Below are 23884 nucleotides of genomic sequence, written 5' to 3' on the forward strand. Positions count from 1 at the left end.
CTCTTTGGCGATGCCATAATTCCAACACAAATGCTTAATTACGGGTTTTTTTTTTTGTTTTTTTTTTTTTTTTGCAAAATCCCCAACCCTTCTGTAACTGCCTGGCTCCTTATCTCCAGCACTCTGCTTCCTGTGATTTAGTAGCACACAAGCTGCAGCTCCAGCGCTCGAGGTGGAGAAGAGTAAAACGGGAGCACTTGAATGTTTTTTGCCCAAGCTGTGATTACAGCCCGGCGTTTCCCGGCGCTCGAGCCCTCTCTTCGGAGTGTAATTAGGAACACATTGATTCTTATTGCAGCTGGCAGCTGCTCGCTATTGCCTTTTTCAGCTTCTGACCCCCATAGTCCCGCTGACCTTTCCTGGGGTTAGTCGTAGGCCCTTTTCATTGTGATGGGCTCGAAGTGGCTCATGTGGAGTTGATTATTTCCTTGCTTGTCTGGCCTTTTTGGTGCCATAACTCCAAGTCACTTCCATTTTTTTCCCCTGCTTTTGGCTGACCACAGTGAAAGGAAATGCTTTTGCTGGCGACAGGATCGGTTTGCACGCTTGACTGACTCGATTGAGACCCTGAAAGGGGGGGAGGGGGAGGGTAATGAACACTGTAGGTGCTGCATTTGCTTTTTAAAGGTTGATGTTAATGATTGAGTGGTCATTAGGCATTCATAAAAACGAGGCTTGGGCCGGCTGCGTTGCCTTTTGGCGCTGCGGGCTGGCACGGAGCGCGCCGGGCGCATCCCGCGGGCAGCGCTGCTTTGGGGACAGCTCCGCGCTCACCTGCGCGGCACCGCCGCTGTCCCGGCCCGAACGCCGGGAGCGAACCGGCCGGGTCCGCCCGGTGCCTCCCGGCAGCACGGAGCCCGCTCCTCCCAGCCCAGGAAAGCTAATGAAGTCTATGTGCCAGCTGTTACACTCATTTTGCCAGACCCCAGGAGGACAGCATGAAGACAGTCAGTGATCAAAGGCTCTGGAGATCACTGAGGAGCCGAGCGGCAGGAATGTCTGATTGCTTTCTCTTGGAATGCCACAGGCTTCAATACCTCCTTTTTTTTTCTTTTTTTTTTTTTTTTTTTTAAGGTGTCTTGGTGTGAGATTTAATGATCTAACTCAGCTTGCTCAGGCTGAAGCCAGAGTATTTTAGTTAATTCAAGGGGCTTCATTTTGCTCTAAATATAGGCGGTTTCAAAATTCGTGGGGTTTGTTGTATTGATAGCAAGTAAAAATGAAATTTTTCTTAATAATTCTAATAAATTACCTAGGGAAAAAAAAGCCAAATTGCTGAGCTTTGGGTGTTAAATCATATACAGCATTATAAAGTGAGGTGGGATGAATAAATTTTGAGTCGCTGCTGTTTAGGAAAAATGGTAAATCTGTGTATCCAGAGCTGGTACACTCCAGAGGGCTGTCATAGTGCTGCTGCTGGGCAGTGCTGCCCCTGAGGCTCAGTCACTTTTTCCTTGGGCTTCTTAGCAAAGGCTGTCAGCTCCTGGAGGTGGAGTGGGCAACCTGAATAACTCCCTCTGTTCCCGAGCGTGCTGTTTCCTTCCTCCTCCTCCTCCTTCTGCTCTACCCAACATTTATAGGACCTGGAGCATTTGGCTAGTGCAGAAGCCCTTCCTCATTTAGCTGTTCCTCGTGGAACAGCTCACTGAAGGTTGGGAGAGTGTTGGAGCAGGGAGTGATGGGGCAGGAGTGCTCCAGATCGACATGGGGTGCTGGCTGCTGGGAAGGGAGGTCCTGGTGTTGTCCTGCCAGCTGGTCTGAGATGGCAGGAAGATGATTCAGGGAACTAAACCGAAATGGGGATGAGATAATGCTCTTTTCATAGTCACTCTGCCCTCAGCTGCAAGGGTGGAGAGGAGAAGTTCACGGTCCAGTAAATAAGTGGGGCAGGATCTCAGCTGTGTTTAGAAGGACACTGGAGCTCAGCACCATGGGAATGCATGGAAAACAGCATTTTGTCATCTTTTAGAGTGTGAAACCTTATTTGGGGGTGAACATGGGTAGGAGTGAGTTAATTTGGAGGTGAGAGTGAAGTTACAGTGCCAGGACCAGACCTGTGGAGCTGTAGATTGAAACCCACTGGTTTCTGGAGAAACAGCAATGAACATGAAGCTATGTGAAGAGACAAGAGGGTCACTGCCAGGGCTCAGAAATCCTGACTGCTCTGGTGCTTGTAGCTCTCCATCTTGGCTCAGTAGGGTTCTTCAGTGAGCCCATGGGCTGCTCCTGGTCTGGATGACCCATGTCCATCCTGGTGAGGGCTCCAGGCTGTGCCAGCACTGTGCCAGCTGCCCTGCAGCATCCTGTGTGCCAGGCTGAGGTGCCATTCTGGCACTGGGGACAGCCCTGCTCCTGAGCTGGGAAACCACTGCTGAGCTGTCCCTTCCCCTCTCCCTGGAGTTAGAGGTGATGGTTTATTTTCTTGCCTGTGCACAGCATTCCGGAGGTTGCAGGGCTGAAACTGGGAGCTGCTGGACACCTGTCCCCACAGCTCTGTGCTCAGGGGTTTCTTTCATAAAGGGTCTGTGACAAATGAGGCACACAGCTAGAATTGTGTCATGTGCAGAAATACTTTGTCTTACTAATTATGTGCAGGAGTACCAGGCACACGTCTCTGGGTGCCCCTGTGTGTGCAGCATGCTTCCATGGGATGACCCCTCCCCCTGCACAAGTCTGTTATCTTCCCTGTTTCCCTTGATCCATGAGCAATAACCTACTTTTAGAGCTGACAAGGAGGTCAAGTGCTGCATGAAGATAACTGGAGGATGACTTTAGGTGAAGGGCTCTGGGTGGAAGTAGGAGAAGTGTGGCCTTTGCCATGTTGTGCCTTTCTGCTGGGTTGGAGAAATGGCCAGTGAAAGTGAAATAAATGTACATTTTCCTGATCCATGAAAACCATGTCTTTCTCTATTCAACCTTGGACATTATTTATATGAATAACTCATTTTTTTGTTTAAAATGCTCAGACAGTGACACCGCTTACTCCAAAATAATTTTGACTATTTGATGCACAAGTGATGGAGATACCTCCTCTCAGTCTAGGAACAATGAACAGTGGGCAGAGTTGTTCTGAGCAAAGCTCATCTTGGGGTCTAGGGCACTAAAATGCAGTCACATCTAACCAAGCTGCTCCTCTTTCAGATCCAAAAGGACCCCAGTGACTGGTACTTGCTGTCAAAATGACCCAAATTTGCTGTCAAAATAACCCCCCAGGGTTATTGAAAAGATGGCAAAGGGGAAGAGTCATGTTTTTCCGTTCCTAGGGCTTTTTAAATATAAAGAGGCAGAGTTTCTCCACGGGATTTCTAAAGGCCAAAAAACTATGAGCTGTGGTCTTGCCCTCTTCTCTGTAGTTAACAAGGGGCTTCTGGAGTGTCACCATCTGCATAAGAAAAAGAAATAAGCATTTTTGGTTTATGTTGTGTTGCTGGGTCTTATCTTCCCCAGTAAGCAAGATCTTTCTGCCATCCCTTCAGAAGCAGATGTTGAGAAGCTTCATTCAGAAGCCAGAGTGTTGATGCTGAACAATCCTACTCCAGTTAAAGCCAATATTTTTCCTTTTTTTCCCCCCAGTCAGAGAACTTTGGTCTTTGTGGCTCGCTGTGTGTACTCACTGCTTTGCAGTTGATCTTACCACTCCACAAGCCTGCAAAAGCCAAACTGGTAGGTCAAAAGAGGAGTAGCTGTTGACACTGGCAGCGAGGAACATGTAAGGAGAAAGATAAACAGAGGGAAATCAGAGCCTGGATAAAGTAGATCTCCAAAGATAAAGTTTAGTTAAAGATAATGAGCTGGCCTTGTTTAAAAAGACAGCTGCAAAATAACCCAGTAGCTCCATGTGCTGGGGTTAAAGTTGACCCAGAATATACGTTTCATTGCTTTTGATAAATAAATAGTGGAGGGAAGATTTGGCAAAAAGCAACATTGCCCCCAGCCCTCTTCAGCGAAGTGTTTGATGTTAACAAGTTCTCTGGGTGTTTACTTTGTCCTCTGTGTGTGCTGGTGCAGCGGCGCTCCTGCCCTTGAACCGAGGGAGAATTCAAATAAACCAACCCCTTAGCACAGCTGGGCTCTTCTGCCATCTGTGGCTTCCCAAAACAGCCCCAGCTCGCCTTGGGAACCAGCCTGGGCCACAGGATCCTGGGTCTTCCCAACAGCTGAAAGAAATTTGCCAGATCAGATCAAACTGCCCAGAAACGGGAGCAGAACTCAGCAGAACTTGCTGCCCTCTCGAGCTGTCAGTGCAGTTTGTGGGTAGAAGTGGCAGTGAGCAAACAGCTCCATAAAATCCAGAGTGATTCTTTAATTATGATTGGAGGCTTTTCCTGATGCTTAATTTGCATGTATACTTCACAGTGATGCTGTGATGATAAAATATGGTTATTTTAAAATAAACCACAGGAATAATTTTGCTGTTGGTATCTGGATCCAGCTTCTTGGAAAGCAAATAGCTCTGTGAACACTCAGTAAACTGGGACTTATTCCTACCAAGCATGTGTATTGCTGCACTTGTTTCTGTGCTCAAGTAAAACTCCCAGTTATTGTGTGTGCTGGATACATGTTTATATACACAGCTGATAGATGAGATGTTTAAAGTCTGTGTTGAGTGTTATCAGCAGTGGAATTGTATGGTTGGGCTGATAAATGAAGTAACTGTGCTAAATGAGCTCAGATCTTATCCATCATACCATTACACAAGGCCAATAGGACATTTACACGAATGACAGCTATGGATTTATTGTTTTCTTGGAGAAACCAGTGTTTGATTGAGACTCAGAATGTCAGAAATACCCTTCCTTGAGACTCACCTCTTGTAAGTTTGGTTGCTTGTTCCATGATTTGGTTTGTATTTTTCTGGTTTTAACAATTTATTGTAGAGTCGTTTAGGTTGGAAAAGACCTCTGGGATCATATTTAGCTTGTGTTTTGCTGGTTTAATGATGTAGATTTTATTTTTGATGATGAAAGTGAGATCTCACATAGCTGAATGGTTGTGTGTGATATGGCCAAGGAAAGGGCTGCCCTCTCTAGAAGATAAAAGTGATGTAAAACTGGATGTAATGGATGCCCCAGAAGAATATAGGAGACAGCATCAATTTTTTTGGAATATAAATGAGAACAAGACTAATATTGGTGTGTTTTCATTGCTATGGTTTGGCTGTAAAGCCCAGCAGAAGGAGCCAGCAGATGACAGGTCTCAGTGAGCAGGTTTAGAGCAATTGTGAGCAGTAGCAGCATTGTAGTAGTAGATTCATAGAAACTTGTAAAACAAGAACGGCCTGATGATAGATGGTCAAATGATTATTGTTTGCAAACAATATTATCTCCAATAGATAAGCTGTTTACTTTGGACTCCAGCTCCTCTGGGTGGAACGGAGTCTAATTTGTCAAGGCAGAGCGGTTCAATGCGGATGCCTCATGCCCCAGCTGTGGAAAAACTCTTACGTTAAGAATAGTACTTGGAACCACAGTGAAGTTCAGCTCTAACTCACTTTTACAGATGGTTTCTATATTGCAAAGAATATTGGCTGTTTCCTGGTTATGCTTTTTTTTTCCTTTTTTTTTTTTTTTTTAAACCCCAAACACTTTGTTGTAAGAGAGTTAAAAGACGAACTCCTGAAACTCACAGTAGACATGTGCCTGTTTGTTTTGTAGCTGTTTCCGTGCCTCGTCTTAGTCTGGAGCTTTGGGCTTTCAATTTGGATAATCTGGCGCTATGCATCCAGCCCCCGGGCGCTTCCAGGCACTGCTCCTCATCACTGCCACCAGCCTTGTCACTGTCACCAGCACAGGTAAGGCCTCTCCCAAGCTGGGGACTTGGAGGTTTCGGGGTTGAGCCCAAGCTTTGGAACAAACAGCACTTGGAAGTGCACTACAAAGTGGCCAAGTGTAATGGATATTGTCAATAAGCTGCTTTTAAGGCAGCATGGAGCACTGAAACACAGCCTTACACTCAGTATATGACTTTGCTTGTGAAAACTTGGCTGGAGACAAGCACCAGAACATGGAAGACTCTGGGTTACATGGGTTTGTTCCTTGGGATCTCGGTGGATTCAGCTGGACGCCGATTCTGCTGCATGCAGTGAATCTTGTGTTCCCAGGGGTCGGGAGGGGTTTGGATTTGCAGGGGGAGAGGGGAATCAGCCCTTTGAAATGCGAAAGCTGATGCGTGGCTGCAGTTGGAACAGCTCTGGTGTTAGAAAAAAAGAAGAGGGATGGTTTTAATTGACACATCTGCTCTGTGTAGTCAGCTTGTCTTAACGTAACCACACAAAAAAGAAGCTTTTACTACTTTTAGCACTTCATAGCCAATCGTTATGAGCAAATGGGATAAATTTTATTTTTCAAGCAGTCCTAGGAGATAAATTCCAGCTGCAGGGTCACTGCTACCAATTTTGCCTTTTGCGTGAAGTGCAGTGTTGGTGTCAGAAGTGAGGGCAGAGGCGAAGATGAAAGTAGCAGTATGATTTCATAGCAATTGGTGGCAAGCAAACAGAAAGGTCAGTGCTTCCCTCTTATCCCTGGAAATTCAAACTGAACTAATAGGAAAAACAGTTTTCTAATTAAAAGCTAAAAATGGACATCTGGAGTCCTGCGAAATGCTTGGATACCATTTTTATGGATTTCATCTTTTTTAGTTAAGTGAAGCCACACTTTAATTTCCAGTTTTATTTTATGTTTATGCAGATAGTTTATGGTTCAGTTAAAAATGTGCAGTTTCTCATCTGAAACTCATAACCAGAGCTGGGATGGACTGACTTGAGAAGAAAAGCATGAACCCAGGGCCCCACCTATAAGAAAACTGTCTCTGACTTGGATGTCATTTAATACCATCTTGACCCGTACTATCTGGAATTCCTTAGATCCTTTGCAAAATAGAAGTTGTTTTTCCCTGCCAATGTGTCTATTTTGAATTTAGTTTTTTCTCCTAATTTATGTTACTAACCAATTAAGTCTTGCTGGTGTTAATTGCCTTTTGCTTGCTTCCTTCATGCAAAATCTTTAGTGGAGAATTCAATAGAAAACAAATGGAAATACTTCCCAGTGTTTCATTGGCCAGGATAGGAAAAAATCTCTTCCAACAAGCAGGAATTTTCTTCTGGCAAATACATGGATTCTCATAACCAAGTTCTGTGGAACTGAACCTTTTATTTATTAGCAGCTCTTCCTGTTTCTGTTCATCTTTACTCAGTAAAGATAATGGATGCCCAATTCATCATCCTTGTCCTGATGAAGTCCATGTATTTGGAATTACCAAGAGCCTTTGCTGTTCATCCAGCTTTTTTTATCCGGCTATTTTTAATTAGTTCTGCAGACTCGGAGACGGTTCTGTGTAAATACCTGGCAGGCTCCTGCCATTTCTAGCATTTTACAAGTCACGTCCGGGCCTGCTTCATATGGGACAGATCAGCTCCAGCTGCGTGTTCCTGTGCTCTGTCTCTTCAGGTGACGGGTGCTGTTTTCCTCTGGATAAATCCAGTGGGATTCCAATTTCTGCTGGCCCTGGCAAGTGTGACGCCTCTGCCTTGTGCACACTTGGGGATGTACCTCCCCCTTACTGCACCTACCTCCATTTAACTGTTGTTACCCCCTTTGAGGGGTTTGAATCCTGACGGTTTCCCAGTGTTTGAGAGTGAGCAGGAATCTCTCCTGAGTTCCTCCTGCCAAGGAAAAGGCAGCACTTGCTTGAGTATCACTTTGAACTCGGAGTTTAGAGACCCTTTGTGTGGTGAATCTTTCCTACCAGTCAGCTCATTGCTAACCTTATCACCTGTGTCCATGCAAAATTCTGGTCTCTAACTCAATATGTGTGTATTTTTTCTTTTAGATTTAACTCCTCGTTTTATTTCTGAGCCCTCGTCTACTGTCCAGAAGTCTGGAGAGCCCGTCCAACTCCGCTGCTCTGCCGAGCCCTCCTCAGCTCACATTTCTTGGCTGTTTAATGGGGAGCCTCTGGACAGCAGGGTGGGAGAGGTGGAAATCCAGTCAGGATCTTTGACAATCGTGTCCCTGAGCCCAGAGATGTGTGGGCACTACCAGTGCGTGGCGAGCAGCAGTGTGGGTGCTGTGCTGAGCCGGCCAGCCACGGTGTCCATGGGCAGTAAGTTCATCTGCTTTTCTGTTCTCTGCTCCTTGCCAGTTCTGTAGACCTCAGCTGCCTTGTATGGTTAGTTTCTCTTTGACTTTTAGAAAATGCTTGGGTTGTTTTTTGGTTTTTTTTCCTCAGCCAGTACGTACAATGTGATGGATTATCCACTTCTTGCCTTTTTTTAAATTACATAATCTGAGACCTGTCAGGTGATGCAGCCCTGGAACAGATTCCCCAGAAAGCTTGTGAGTCCCCATCCTTGGAGGCTTTTAAAGCCTCAGCTAGACCAAACCATACCTGATGGATTTAGTGTTGGTGTCAGCCTCATTTTGAGTTGAAGGACCTTAAGGGTCTCATTCAGCAAGCACAAATGTTATATAATAATATATATATATTATATATATGTATATATATATATTATATATATATATATGTTATATAATATAATATAATATAATATAATAATAATACTCATTTCCATGAATTGGCCTGAAAATACAAGATTCCCAAATGCTTCCCTTCACAAAAGATGTTGAAAAAGCAGCTGAGCTGCCACACCATTGCAGAAGCATGCTTGAGAGTTGAGGAGAAATCTGTGGGAATTGTTGCCTGGGAACTAAGTGGGAGATGCAGATTTTCATTTTCCTTTGATTTGATCAAACCAGCGTTGATGTTCTTCAGGAGGAGACATTCTTCTCTCCTCTTAGGGACAACCTCCCTTCTCTTAGTTGCACTGGTTCTTTTGATCAGTCTTTGCCTTGATGCTTGATCTGTAAATTATGTGACCTCAAGAGATTTGGAAGAGGAAGGACAATGTCTTCCACATGGAAAGGACGATGAGGTGCTGACAATGGGAGTACAATATTCCTGCATGAACGTGATTTGTCTGCTTGGGATCTGTGGTCTGAATCAGGTCTTTGTCAAGCAGGGTTTGAGTGATTTCTCTGGAAGGGTACCTCATCTATGGAGCATGTCCAAAATCCCCTTGGGAGGAAAATCTCTTATAAGTGTTTTGGTAAAGTACTGACCCATGGCCAGCCCCTCTCAAGAGAGCTCCAAGGGTGGCCAACATAGGAAAACTTCACAGCCTCAAATAAGTTTGAACATGGAGGCAGTAGAAGAGCAGCTTTCACACTTCCCTCCTCCCTTGGAGGTTTTGGCACACACAGGAAGGTGGTGGGAGCTCTGTGCCTGCCTCACGGCACTGCTGTGTTCACAATCATCCCAGAAACACAATCCCATGTTTTTATGGACAGACTTCCTGCTGTCAGTGGGAATTGTCTTCTCTAGTGCCCACAGAGCCTGTGAGGAGTCCTGCAGCCTTTCCAGTGTCTCTGCTGGCTTTTCTGGGAGCAGTTGAGGGGATGTAGGAATTATTTTTTTCTCCTCACTGTTCCCATGTAAAAGCTGGTGCTTTTTGTAGTAAGGAAGTTGATAAGAAGGGTTTATGCTGTTTTGGGCTGCAGGATAGACCAGGATTCTGAACACAAATACTGAACTTACTGCCCTTCCCCTCTCCCAAGCCATGCTGCTCTCACCCTGTTCCCAACTCTCTCCAGGTTTAGCTGACTTTGCTGCTCTGGGGACAGCTGCTGTTGCAGCAGAGGAAGGAGGTACAGCTCTCATCAGGTGCAAAGTGCCAGAAAGTCACCCCAAAGCACAGGTTCGCTTCCAAGTGCGGGGGAAATGGCTGGAACAATCAACAGGTGAGGTGTTTTGTGCAATATAAGTGTCTGACAAAAGCTTGCCTGGAGTTTTTTCTTGGAAAAAAGTCCTCTGGAAACTTGCAGAACTTGCTGTGCAAATCACTTTATCTAAACCTACCCTTGGAAATGAGTCTCCTTTGCATGGTGATTTATTTTTCATCCTATATTTAGAATAAATAGGTATAGCTGACAAATTTTTAAAAATTTAAGAAAAGAAGATATCTTTTGAAACTAAAATAAATTTAATCCTTTTTTCCCCTTCCCTGTTTGTTTAGACAACTACCTAATTCTTCCATCTGGAAACCTGCAAATTTTGAATGTATCTTTAGAAGACAAAGGTTCCTACAAGTGTGCAGTGTACAACCCAGTTACTCACGACCTCAGAGTAGAACTCACTGGACAGAAGCTCACAGTCACACGTGAGTATTCAGTTCAGCTTTCCAGAATTAATACAGCTCAAACAGGATAAATTGCATCCCTAAAGATTTTAGCAAGGGCCTATCAGTGCCTCCAACACCACAGTAAGATATCTCCTGCATTCTTTGCACATCCAGTTGTTATTTCCCCTCACTGTGGAGGAGCAGCATGACTGCTTTTCAAATCCCAGGCAGTCACCTGAGGAAAGGGAATACTACTAATACTTCTGTCCCCAGATCTGTTTTGGAGCAGGACTTTTGGAAGGTAGTGTTACAACATTGTGCTCAGTCCCAAGTGCAGTGTTTTAAAGACATGGAGAGGGACAGAGAATGGGATGGGAGGATGTGGTTTACAAGCTGGGTTAGTTTCTCCTGCAAGGAAAAGCTAAGAGAATTGGTATTGTTCAGCCTATAAAACAGAAGGTTTAGGGTTGACCTAATTGTGACCTTCCTACAAGAAAAATGGAGAGAGAGGGCCTGGAGTGACAAGGGGGAATGGCACTGACAGAGAGTAGGTTTAGATAAGATATTGGGTGAGGCTCTCTGCCAAGAGAAGCTGTGACTGTCCCATCCCTGGAAATGTTCAAGGCCAGACTGGACAGGGCTTGGAGCAACCCAGCCTAGTGGAAGGTGACCAGAAGCCCCAACCATTCTGTAATTCTATTCCACCATTCATCTCCTTCCCTCCAGGCCCTTCTTCAGGGGGCTCCCACATCCTCCACCCTGTGGCTCCCCAGAGCCTGGCAGTGCCCCAGCACAGCGCCCTGACCCTGGAGTGTGTGGTCAGTGGGTCAGGGTCAGCCCCCATCCACTGGCTGAAGGATGGCAGGGATGCTCTGAGGACAGGCAGCTGGAAGCTGCTGCACTCTCACCTGGTGACGGACCGGCTCGAGCCATGGGATGCTGGAAATTACTCCTGCCTGGTGGGAAGTGACTCTGGAACAGTGAAATCTGTTAACTATTCACTTGCTGTACTTGGTAAGTGTAAAGGTAGTGTCTGTACTGCTTAATTAGTGGCTTGTTTGCAGGTTTTTTCTGTTTTTACTCAGAGTCAGGATTAAAAACATGAAGGAGATGAATTTTCTCATGTTTGGGCTTGGTTGTTCATTAAATCTTATCTAAAGTACAGAGAGTTCTATAACACTTCTAGCTACCAGCTAAAAGTGAGCAAAATGGAGGTGAATTTAGCTGCTTACAAGGCCTTTTAAAGCTAACAGTCCAATAGAGAATTAACACCTATATTATTTATACTTTTGATCCAATAACCAAACTCCTGTGACCTACAGTGCAGCACTAACTGTCCAGCCAGTAACTACTTCTTGAAATCATGAAAAAAAAGGAAGAACACAGAAAGAAACAACACTCAAAATTCACCATCTTGTTCCATACTTATCACTATATACTAAAACCCCAATTTTGAAACCCTCCACCATGTGAAATCACACACTCCTATTTTAACTACACACCTGTGACTTTAACTCCATCACTCAAATTTGGAAGCCTTCTCCAAGGCCTCAGATCAAAAGCAGGGCTCTCCAGGGGGTCAGTGCCAGAAAGCACAGAAAGCTCAAAAATCCCAGGTTTCTGGGATCCAGCAGGTAAGAAGTAAAGACATTTTCACATCCAGGCAACAAATGTACCCTTCGTCTACCTGCTAGTTTTGGCATCTGCTTCCAAACAGCCTTGCATTCTTTCTCAGCCTTAAGCATATTAAAATTAAGAATACAGATCTGTTTATAATGACTGTATCCCATCATTTCTCCCAAGTTAAAATCTGTAATTATTTATCTCCTCAAACCATTTGCAGTCAGAAATAATGAAATAATTGTTATAAAAATAACTAACTCCAAGAGAAGAACTGATCCATTTATTTTCCTGCAGAGTGCCAGTGTCAATAATGTGCCAGGGACCAGATTTGCTTCTTTGGAGGTTGTATGTGAACAAAAATCTAATGAGGGAAGGTGATATGTTTGGATGAGAACATAAACAAAAGCAAAAGAAACAGAATCATATACTTGGCCTCTTTTGTTTGGCTGCTCGTTGTTTCTCACCTCCTCTTTCCATTGTAGAAGATTTTCTTGGTATTTGAGTTTTTCTGCATTCATGACAGATTTTGTTTGGGTTTTAAAATGTGTATGTTGGAGTTACTCAGAAAACAGGGTGTTGACTTGCAACACACTTCTTTTTGGGGGATGTCACTAATTAATTGTTTTGAAAATAGAAGTGTTTTATTTACAAGATCAATGCAAAGATGTGGCTGTTGGAATAAAAGGGAGAAACCATTTAAAGAAGCCCATGTGTGGGAAGACCAGCTTCGGGCTGTGCAGTTTGTGGTACTTGCTCAGCCTTTGGATGTGATAAGCCTGTGTAATGTTTCACAGCAGCTTCTTCAGGACTTAGTCTAAGTCATTAATGTAGAATCATTTCCCTTTCCAGAACCTGCCTCACTCTCCAGGGGACTGCAGGATGAAACCGTGGCTGCCGGGGCGAGCGTCCATCTGTGGTGTGATGTTGGTGGCAGCCCTGCTCCCAGCCTCACCTGGCTCCACAATGCTGCTCCTCTCCAGCCCTCCCCACGACATTTCCCCACAGGAAACCACCTGCACATCTGTGGGGTCACCCTGGAGGACTCTGGCTTGTACCAGTGTGTGGCAAACAATGGGATTGGGTTTGTGCAGTCCACGGGGAGACTCCGTGTCCAGCCAGGTAGGAGCACTTGCAGCCCTCAAGAACTCACATCAAGCATTTATTCTTTAAGCTTTATTCTGTTGTGGTTTTTTTCCCCTAGATTATGTATTAATTTGTTTCTGGCCACTAATCTTACAAAGAAGGTGCTTTCAGCTGGATTTTAAGAGATGTAGGGATTTCTGGAGTAGTGTGGCTACTCGATACTTACAACCTGGATTATCAGCTGCAGTCAAATCAGCTTATGATTGGATTTGATGTGATTTATTCTTAAATAGAATCAGGATCCTGTTGTGCTGGATGAGCTGGTACTCCTAGTAGTGTTGGCTGCTGAGTAGTTAAGCCTGTTCTGTAATCAGGTTTACACAACAATCATCAGGTTTGGGGTTAATGCACACTTCACCTCTATCAGATTGGCAGGATCAGGTACCAGGAGTCTTTTTGATCTCTTTTCTAAGATACTTTCTAATACCAAGAGAAGTTGATTTCTGCTGGCACAAGGATGCTGGCAAGATTGTTGCTGTCCCTGTTGTCTCCCTGTTGTGCACAGCTGAAGCTTTGAACCTTCTCTGGCCCAGTTATGGTTGGTGTGAGCTGTGCAGAGCCTGGCTGAGCAGAGATTTCATGGCCTCTGTGTGTGTGGAGTGGACTAAGCCAGTCTTGTGTGTGCTGTGTTCCTGACTGACAGTCAAGTGTTTGTCATTTAGAGAATTTAGAGTGTGGTTTGAGTGTAGGTTTTTATCAGCCTTCTCTAAGGAGGAGTCTGTGCTGATCTCTTCAGTCTGGAAAGACAGTCTAGAGAAGAAATAATTGTTAAAATGGTTAGAAAGAATGTGATTTTTAAAATTGTATTGATTGCTTCTGACAGTAAGTGTCATATCCCTTAGCTGAATTCATTCTTTGGTTGTATCTCCCCCCAGGCAAAGACTCTGTCCCCATCATCATCTCTTCCCCAGCCAACACCACTGTGGTGGCTGGTGGAGACGTGACCCTGTCCTGCAATGCCAGCGGCCTGCCCGCTCCTCTGATCCGCTGGTACGACAGCAGAGGCCTCGAGATCAGCCCCCCCAGCCAGGGGCTGCACCCCAGAGCACAGAGCCCTCCCCAGGCAGGGCCAGGGCCCTGGTGCCCCTCGGTGCCCCGGCTGGGCTGGGGCTCCCTGCGGCTGCAGAACGTCACCCCCGAGCGCGCCGGCCAGTTCCGCTGCGAGGCCAGCAACCAGCACGGCTCTGCCCTGGCCACTGCCTTCCTCACAGTGGGTAAGTGACACCCCAGACTTCCCTCCTGGCTCCCTGAGTTAGGTGAGAAACACCTCAGAATAAGAAATGCGTGGCAGGTGGAGTCTGAGGGAAAGGAAGCAGAAGAGTCTAAATTGTCTCCATGGATCAGTTCCTCCCTCCCACCTTAGGCAAAGGAGGAATGCTGTGTGCATTGCATGGATTTAGCATCTTATATGTGATAAAAATGATCTGAGGGTGGTACTTTTTATTTATGTATTGAAATTGCTACTAGGAAAAGACACTAAAGCAAGACGGGAAAGAGCCTTTCCTCAGATTGAAATATTATGTGACATTAATAAGAGGTTTGACCTCCCCCAAGTTCCCTTCACAAGAACTGAGATACAAATTTTTAGTTACATGAAGTTACTTAAATTTCTCAGCTCTTTCAGCACCTTGCCTTAGTTAATTTAGCTGAATGCCAGGGAGATTTCAGGTCAGTGGGATTTAATATGTGGTCCCATATTTAAAGTTCTTTGGTTAGAGATTAAAACTCCTGTAAATAACATGAAAAGATGCTTAAAGGTTCACTTAGAGGAAAAAAAGAAAGAAGAAACCTCAAGAAAGTGATCCCATCATGTAGTTTTATAAATCAGTTATTTTTGGACCTTGCTGAGTGGAAACACGAAACTAAATATCATCCCAGAATTCAGTCTGTGTTAAAGAGAAAAATCCCACTGCTTTGCCTCAGAATTTTATGGCAGTGAGTTCAATTTTAATGCTTTGTTTATTAACTTTTATCGGTTTCTAATACGTTGTACTGGCTGCTGATTATGGTACGGAGGGTGGTTAAGGCATTTGGTTTTGATATAAAAGTCCCCAAGGACTTTCTGGGAGCTGTTAGGGGTTTAGAACAGCTCCCAGCCATGCCAAAGACATGCTCAGACACTCAGCTGTTTAATGAAGAATTCCTGCCAGGTAACACTTCCGAAGCACCTGAATGACTTCACCTGGGATTCCAGTGCATTTCTTCGGTAGAAGGATCATCTTAAGCACCTCTCAGCCTCAGTACCTGTAGCTGTAATTTGCCTTGTCCCTGCACACAGTAAGACAGCCCATTTGGCTGAAAAATATAACTTTCTTTTTTTCCCCTTCTGCTGGATCTGTTCCAGGCTGTGATTCATTGCATGGACTTACAGCAGGCAGGACAACTTCAGCTGCCATCATAGTGAGAAACCACCAAAATGTAAAATGATGCCTCGGGATCCTGTACCCACGGCCCTCCCTTTTTTAAGTCTTTTTTAGACAGTTGTGGGGTTGGCCTGCATGGCAGAAGCTTCCCAGAGCTACTGAACACAATGTTAAATCTCAAAAATAACTTCATCTAGTGGAAATGAAGGAGGAAAATACACTGCAGGTAGTCTGAATAGCAGGAGAGAGAGTGAAAAACACAAGGAGCATTTAGTGTATGCAGGTGGGTGTTTCAGGGGCAAATGGGCTGAAGTTGCTCCCACAGAAACCTTAGAGAAGCTCTGAGAAGTCCTGATGTGGTTTGAAACATGTGCCAGGCGTGGGTGACCTCACTGATGTGCTGGTTCAGGTTTTCAGAGCACTTTCCCAGCCTGTGCTGAGGTATTTGGAGAGCTTGCAAAGCTGGGAGGATCCTCTGGCTGTTAAAGAAGCAGGGAAGAAGTGCCTGGGAATGTGACCTGTTCTCACAGCAGAGATAAAGCCTGGAGCTGCTGCACTGCTGTGGCTGTACCCTGGTCAGGAGGGGAGCAGAACAAGCAAAGGTGCTGTGGAACACAGCAGGTGGGGAAAGGCTTCTGCAGGAGAAGAGGCTGAAAAAGTGAGGGCTCTTCCCCTTTGAAATGAGGCAGCTGAAGGGGAGGAATAACAGCAGACAGTTGAGTACTGGGTACTGTGGAATGTGTGGGTTGGAGCCAGGCTGGGAGAGTTGGGATGGTTCATCCTGGAGAAGAGAAGGATCTGGGGAGATCTTAGACTCCCTTCCCATGCCTAAGAGAGCTGGAGAGAGTTTTTGTACAGGGGTCTGGAGTGACATGACATAGGGAATGGCTTCCCACTGCCAGAGGGCAGGGTTAGATGAGATATTGGGAAGAAGTTCTTCTCTGTGAGGATGGGCAGGCCCTGGCACAGGGTGCCCAGAGATATTGGGGCTGCCCCTGGATCCCTGGGAGTGTTCAAGGCCAGGTTGGACAGGGCTTGGAGCAACCTGGCCTGGTAGAATGTCAGTGGGGCATGGAACTGGATGGCCTTTAAGGTCCCTTCCAACCCAAATAATTCTAAGATTCTATGAATACATTATTTTAATGTCCAAATTTGGGACATTCAGTCCTTCTCTGGTGTCTGGTGGGATCAGGATTTTGGGTGCTTGTAGCCTTTGGCCTGACTTAGCTCAGTACTGCTGGTGTTCCCACTGGGATTGGGAAGCTAAGGAAGAAACATCTCCATGGCTAAAGGGAAAGGGATGGCACTGAGAGCAGCAGCCAAAAACAGTTGCATAATGACACAGCAGCAGAGACAAGGCTGATGTGCTGGGTTATATGGGTAGTAATTATACCAGAAACTTTGCAAAAAGAGCTTAGATCTGAATTACTTAATGGGAATTGTTACCCAGGGCTTGTTTTCCAAAGCAAAAATACAACAACCCTGCAGTTGTTGACGACTCCCCTCCTGCAGCAATAAACACAGCGCTGGCTGTGGGTCTGCTGTCACCAGCTGAAACCACAACTCATTCTCCACTCCAGTGGAGTGTCCCCAGTGCCAGCAGGCGTCAAACCAAGCTGTGCCCACCCACATCCTCGGGGTCCACCACGCTGCTCAGGGCCTTCCACCTCCTCCCATTTGTTTCCAATGTCACGCCCTTCCCGCTGCTCCACTGACAGCAGAGATGCCCTTTCTCTCAGGGATTGTTCTGGGAGTGTCTGGCATTTTAAGACCATCTGGGCTTTGGGGACATCCTCCCCATGTTGTTGCCTTCTTCCTGTCTCTGAATTTTGTGGCATTGCTAAATAAATGAGAAGAAACAAACAAGGAATGCTTGCCGAGAGTGTGTCTTCAATTTGAAAAGAGAACTTTCCTTCCCAGCTTTTTAAAAAGTGGCCAAAAATAGCAGCCACACTTGCTGCTGGTATTTTAATGGAGGTTTGAAGGAATCTGAGTCAGCCAGGCTAACACTGCCTAGGCTTTACATTACCAAGGAATTTGTTTGTTTTGTAAACCAAGTTCCCTTCATTCCCTTCCCCTTCCAGACCCCGGCACGTAACATAAACCTACACAAATCTGAAAGGACGGACAGGGCTCCGAACATCTGGCTGTCCTGCTGCTGCCGTGTGCAGCCTTGAGGGGCTGTGCTGCTTCCCAAACCTTCTTGCTTTAAGTACTGATGTTTTCTAGTCCTGGATAATCTCAGATGTCCAACCTGCCATCCTTTTCCTGCCTGGGATTCTGACGAGCCCTGCATCAGCCAAACAGGGTTTTTTTTTTGTCTTGTGGCCTCTTTTAGACTACTGATACTATATAGATTTCTTTTTCATACCAGCAAAAGTAAATAGGATGGAGGAGGCTGGAGAGGGATTTCTAGAAATGCGTTGGTATTAAATTGCATGTAGATCTTCCTGTAAACTGAGTTTATTCTCAGCATAAATTTTCAAATGAAGTAGTTGAGTTGTGCAGCTTTCAAAGCTTCTCTAAATTACAGCTAAAACCTCAGAAACTGGGGTAGGAGAATGTCCTCTTGTGTGCATGCCAGTGCAGGCCATGAAAAGTTCCTTGTACAACGGCGTACAAATTACTCTGTTTGTCTCACAAATTTAGCTATATACTTATTTATTTCTTTTCACATGCATTGCCGTGACTTAATTTAGTAGAGATATGGTCAAACTGTGCCTGTAGACCTTGAGTTTCAGGTTTTCTGTCCTTGCTACTGCAAAAAAAACCACCAAACCAAATAAAACAAACCAAACCCCACTGCTGTGCCCTGAAAAAACACCCAGGCCGCAGCTTGGCACCAGGCTCAGACCTGTGTGGGCACCTCTGGACCTGGCGTTTTGCAGCAGGGCTTGTTTGGAAATGTCACTGTGGAATGATTTAGCGTCCCCGCAGCGTGGGGCGAACGTACGTCATGGTGGGGATGTAACCAGACCCTCCCTTTGCAGTTCCTTCAGCAGCTGGCACGAGAGCAGGAGAAACAGCTCGCCTGGAGCTGGCCCAGAGCGACGAGAGCGGCGGCGATGGTGCTGCAGAAATGGCGTTTCCGAGCTCGCCTCCAACCAAATCCCCACTGGATGCAGCGGCCGTGGACAGAGCGCCGAGCGCGGCCGCCCCGCCCGAGGCCCCCATCATCCTGAGCCCCCCGCAGACGCCCAAGCCCGACACCTACAGCCTGGTGTGGAGGCCGGGCCGCGCCGGGGGCCTGCCCATCAACGCCTACTTTGTCAAATACCGCAAGGTACCGTCCCCAGCCACCCTCAGCCATCCCCCAGCGTGGTTCTGCAGGTTTCCCAAAGAACCAGCAGTGCTGGTGTTAACCAGGTGTCTTGGTTTGAAAGACATGTGCTTGCTAAGAAAGGCAGGATCTTCTCTTTGAAATGGAGAATATAAACCCTCTCCCTCCAAATTATTATAATGTTGAAATTAAGGAGCTCTCAGGCAAATATATGGGAATAGGAATAACAGTTCTTTACTGGGAAAATTAAAATAAAAATACAGTATTGCAAAGAACAATCCCAAAACACTGACAGAGTCAGAATCCAACCTGACACCCGTCAGTCAGACAGGGTGTTGGTAGCGGTTCCAATAAATGATGGCTGCCAATCCTGGAGTGACAGATGTGGTTCAGCTGGAGCAGTGCTCCTGTAGAAGGTGTAGTTTTCCTCTGAAGATCCAGGGATGATGTGGAAAGGTCTGGCTTTCCTCTGGAACCCAGTGGAAAAAGGCTGCTCTAAATGTCAGTTTTTATCTAGGTAGGAAAGGCTTGGCTCCTCCCCCTGGCTGGAGCATCTCCCAGTGGGATGATGGAATTTTATCAGTCATGCCCTGGGACTCAATGGCCCAGCAGCAGACAATATCTTCCTGGAGGAAGGATGGGTTGTAGAAAAGACAAAGATGATTGCCCCACTTGGTTTTGACAAATAGCCCATTAGCAGAAGATATCTCCCATGAAGATAAGGATCACTGCCCCATCTTGTTTCAACAGATGGTGATAGAATACGTTTAGTCACATCCTATATTGCAACCTAAGACACCAGGACATGGCAGAACACAGCCTGTAGTTGAAGCACAACCTTCCTGTGCCCACACAGTTTGTTTGAGGGGTGGCTGACATTGTCACCAATACACTGCTCTATCTAGTTTTAAGTGAGGTTTATCCAGGGTTTTCTGTCCTTTACAGTGTCATTATGGGGAATGAGGCTCCAGGGCGTGTTGTGTGCAGTCAGTGGGGTTAAAAATGCGTTTAAATGTGAGCCAGCTTGAATCTGTGTTTGAGAGCAGAAGGGAAGCTGAGTTTTACCATAGTACATCACTGAGTTTGCTGCTCTGGGTCCCAAAGAGACTCGATTAAACTGAAGTTATCAAATATGAGAGAAGTGAAATTGCAGGGCAGTACCTACAATAGCATTAAAAATGGTGTGTCAACACCAAGCTCTTCTGCTTGACATCATGTGGTGGGATTCCTGGGTCTCTTGTGCAGAGCCAGGATCTGGACTTTGTGATCCTTGTGGGCCACTTTCAACTCAGGAGGTTCTGTGATTCTAAAATCAGAACCAAGCAATGTTTGCATCTGTTCTTCAAGGCAAACAAGTTTTCAGCGTGGCAAAGCTGTTTGATTTATTTTTCATAAGCTTTTTAATCCTCTACATCCTGATCTTGTCTTAGCCTGGAGGGAATGCTTAGATTTTTGACCTGTTGGATCCTGAAAACCAAGTGCCAGAGTTTGTTGGTGATAATTTCTCATTCAAAGGCGGTTGGTTCACATAAGCCCTGGAAGCTCTGAATGCTTTTTTGACCTTTTTGACGCTTTCCCTTCTCTCACACCAATCCTTTCCACATTAAATGTGCTCACTCATGCATTTTTCAGCAGTAAATTTATCCTGGTTTTTAGGGTGGTGCTCTCATTGTGTCATTAAATTATTTTATTGATTTCCCTCTTTTAAAGAGAAATAAAAAAAAAAGTTGGGGGAATAAAAGCCTTGGAGTAGTTGCTATAAAAGAAAATAGTTGAACAAAGACCTCTGGCATAACCTTTGATAATCCACAGCATTTAGATCTGCCTCCAATGTTTTATTAAAGTCTTATATTGTTTAGTAGTTTATTTTTGGTGGAATCTTTGTCTTTTCCTTTGGGATTTGGGGTAATGTTTTCCTGCAAAGGTCAAGCATTAAGAGACTACCCAGAATGTCTGGAGCTGGTGGTTTCACTACTAAGTTAAAAAGTGATTTTGTTTAAAAAAAAAAAAGGAAACATGCATTGATAAACCCAAATCTTTGGTCTCTCTGCTTTTTTCCTATCCAGAAGGAGTAACAAAGATATTTTTTGTTGCTTGTTTAGCCAATAAATATTTTTAAATGCTGAAGTACAGGGAAAGATGGACTATTACAGGGAAAGTCTCCTTCTCATTAGTAGCACACAGCTGAAGGCTGACTGGAGGCTTGAAAATCATCTGAGGTCTTGTAGTTTTAACCACAAGTGAAAATGAAAAAAAACCACCCAGTCAAAACCAACTGTGTGTATGTGCGTGGAGAGGGAAAATAAGTTTATCCAAGGAATGCTGTGAAAGTGGGTGCAAAGCTGCTGAGTGGTAGTACAAGCAGTTGGAGACAAACCATAGGTAAATGTAGGACAACAGCAGAGGTCCTTTGGGGTGTGATGTGGGGCATGAGCAGTCCCAGTTCCAAGCATGTCATGCTGACATTTATCCCTGTGTGCAGTTGGATAAAAACCATAGTTAAATGCAGGAGAACAGTTTTCCTTTGGGGTGTGATGTGGGGTGTGAGCAGTCCCAGTTCCAAGCCTGCCTTGCTGCCAGTCTGTCCCTGAGTGCAGTTGGATACAAACCATAGTTAAATGTAGGAGAACACTTTTCCTTTGAGGTGTGATGCAGGGTAGAAGCAGTCCCAGTTCCAAGCATGCCATGCTGACATCTCTCCCTGTGTGCAGCTGGATACAAACCATAGTTGAATGCAGGACAGTTTTCCTTTGGGGTGCGATGTGGGCTGTGGGGTGGGCTGTGCTGTGGGCTGTGATCACTCCCAATGACATGTCCCAAGCTGCCATGTCTCTCTCCCGTGTGCAGCTGGAGACAAACCATAGTTGAATGCAGGACAGTTTTCCTTTGGGCTGTGCTGCGGGCTGTGCTGTGGGCTGTGATCACTCCCTGTCCCAACTGCCATGTCTCTGTCCCATGTGCAGCTGGATACAAACCATGGTTAAATGGAGGAGGACAGTTTTCCTTTGGGCTGTGCTGCGGGCTGTGATCACTCCCTGTCCAACAGCCATGTCTCTCCCGTGTGCAGCTGGATACAAACCATGGTTAAATGCAGGAGGACAGTTTTCCTTTGGGCTGTGCTGCGGGCTGTGCTGCGGGCTGTGATCACTCCCTGTCCAACAGCCGTGTCTCTCTCTGTGTGCAGCTGGAGGACGGCGTGAGCGCGGCGGGCGGCTGGCACACGGTGCGGGTGCCGGGCAGTGAGAACGAGCTGCGCCTCACCGAGCTGGAGCCCTCCAGCCTCTATGAAGTGCTGATGGTGGCCAGGAGCGCTGCTGGCGAGGGCCAGCCGGCCATGCTGACCTTCCGCACCAGCAAGGGTAGGTGCAGCACAATGTGCCCTGTGTCCTGGCCTTCCAGAGACATTTATTGAATGACATCAGTCCTTTAATGGCATCTGCTAAGCCGTATGTGAAATATTCTGCAATTTATTTGCTAAAGAACAGCCTCTAATAGCTAAAATCGCTGTAGGGCAAACTTCCCTGAGTGTGAGGCTGTTGGTAAGTAGAAGCTATTAAAAGCTTGATAATATTATTTTTGTGGTGATTGTTAAGATTTGTACTGTAAGGTTTCTCTTGCTTTAAGGAGCAAAGTCAGAAGCGGCCTGTCCTTGTTGAGGTTTTTAATCACAGAAGAAACTCTGCATCACTGAGTTTTCATGTATCAACAATGCTGTTCCTGGTTTGCTTTGCAGACACCTCAGTGACAATCTCTGCTGACTACAAGCCAGCTGTTCTGATAGTTGTGTGCAGACAGCAACAAGCACAACATTCCTAATCAGAGCATTTTTTTCTTTCAAACTTGGACACTGGTGCCTGTGCTCTTTAGCACACAAACAAGTAGATATTTTTTGTACTACTGTCCAAGAACAGCTTTTAAGTGACAGAGGGCAGGGTTAGATGGGATATTTGGAAGAAATTCTTCCCTGTGAGGGTGGTGAGGTCTGGCACAGGAAGCCCAGAGAAGTTGTGCTGTCCCCTCCCTGTCCCCAAGGCTAGGTTGGATGGGGCTTGGAGCAACCTGGGATAGTGGAAGATGTCCCTGCCCAGGGGAGGGTGTGGACCAAGATGAGCTTAAAGGTTCCTTCTGACTCAAACCCTTCTGGAATTCTATGAAGGACATAACAGCTTAATATTTTTTAAGAATTTAATGCCTTCATTAAATTTGTGAAACATACTTAGATCCTTTGCCCTATCCATTCTCATCAATGAACAGAAAACTGATGGCCCCCAACCTCTGAAAATCTCCCCCCCCTCTAAAAAAATTCAACAACTCCCTAATTGTGACCTACCCACTCCCCCAGAACATCTCTGCCTGATGAAATTTTGGGTTCCTCCCAGGCACCTGCCTAACAACTTAAATAATCTCTGACCCACTCTTTGCCCTACATGGCCCAGCAGACACAGCCCCAGCCTGCACTGCCCTCACCCAGACACAGAAATGTTCAGTATGGCTGATTGGTCCCTCACCTGCTCCAAAGGGAGCCTCATCCTCCTTATCTGGATGAGGATTCTACTATGGCTCCTACTTACACAAAGAAACCTCTAGCACAGGAGTCCTTCTCCTGTGTCACAAACCTTCATAGATAGTGTCCTACCATGAGGCCAAACACCATTTTGAGAGGCCACAGTCACCCATCCCCAGCCTGTTCTCAGCCATCTCCTTCCTTGCACAGACCCTCAGAGGATGAGTCTGAGGAGGATTCTCTGTAGAAAACCCCACACTTAGCTGATTTTTTGTGCTACACCTCCTCCCTTTATCATCACAGGTGCACATTCCTCCTCCCCACCTTCCTCCACAAGTCAGGTTCAAACAACCCCCAGGGTATTGTGTCAAACTGTGGCACAATCCCATTCCACCCATACTTTTCCATAAAAGACATTCTCGTTTTCATGCTCATGTTCCTCCTACTGCTAACCCTCCCAGCTTATTGAGGGGGCTGAGGAAACTTCCCACCAGCAAAGCCACTTGTCACAGCCATCATATTAAACCCAGATGATGTTTTCTTTTCACTGTCCTCTGGTCAGTCCCTGGCAAATTCAGAGGAGTCAGTACTGCCACCCCTACCCCTGCTCCATCCTGTCCTGCACCCCTACTGCCACAGCTCAAAAGCCCTCTCAGCCTGGTGTACTGGCTCCAGCTGCTTCCACAGCATTTTTACTCCTTCTCTAGACGTGGATTTCAGTGGGTAATCTTCCCCACCTGGTGATGATGTTATGAGTGGGCTTGGCAGCACAGGCAGGAGCTGGTGGCATCAGCACT

The 23884-nt window shown here is 45.9% G+C and overlaps 1 protein-coding gene across 4 annotated transcripts in view; it reads left to right on the plus strand.

Moving 5' to 3' along the window:
• Window positions 1–23884, plus strand: part of CDON (cell adhesion associated, oncogene regulated) — a 56332-nt gene that overhangs the window by 13141 nt on the left and 19307 nt on the right. For 3 of the 4 annotated variants that reach the window (XM_056509727.1, XM_056509726.1, XM_056509729.1), the window contains 9 exons: window positions 5655–5791; window positions 7828–8100; window positions 9648–9794; window positions 10070–10213; window positions 10901–11188; window positions 12647–12916; window positions 13816–14154; window positions 18294–18586; window positions 21768–21942. In XM_056509727.1, coding sequence (XP_056365702.1) covers window positions 5716–5791; window positions 7828–8100; window positions 9648–9794; window positions 10070–10213; window positions 10901–11188; window positions 12647–12916; window positions 13816–14154; window positions 18294–18586; window positions 21768–21942 — 2005 coding nt within the window. In that variant the 5' untranslated portion in view covers window positions 5655–5715. Of the gene's footprint in view, window positions 1–3581; window positions 3664–5654; window positions 5792–7827; window positions 8101–9647; window positions 9795–10069; window positions 10214–10900; window positions 11189–12646; window positions 12917–13815; window positions 14155–18293; window positions 18587–21767; window positions 21943–23884 lie in introns of those variants that run through there. The other variant, XM_056509728.1, reaches the window with a different exon arrangement.

Source organism: Oenanthe melanoleuca, chromosome 24, assembly GCF_029582105.1.
Source record: "Oenanthe melanoleuca isolate GR-GAL-2019-014 chromosome 24, OMel1.0, whole genome shotgun sequence".
NCBI lineage: Eukaryota > Metazoa > Chordata > Aves > Passeriformes > Muscicapidae > Oenanthe > Oenanthe melanoleuca.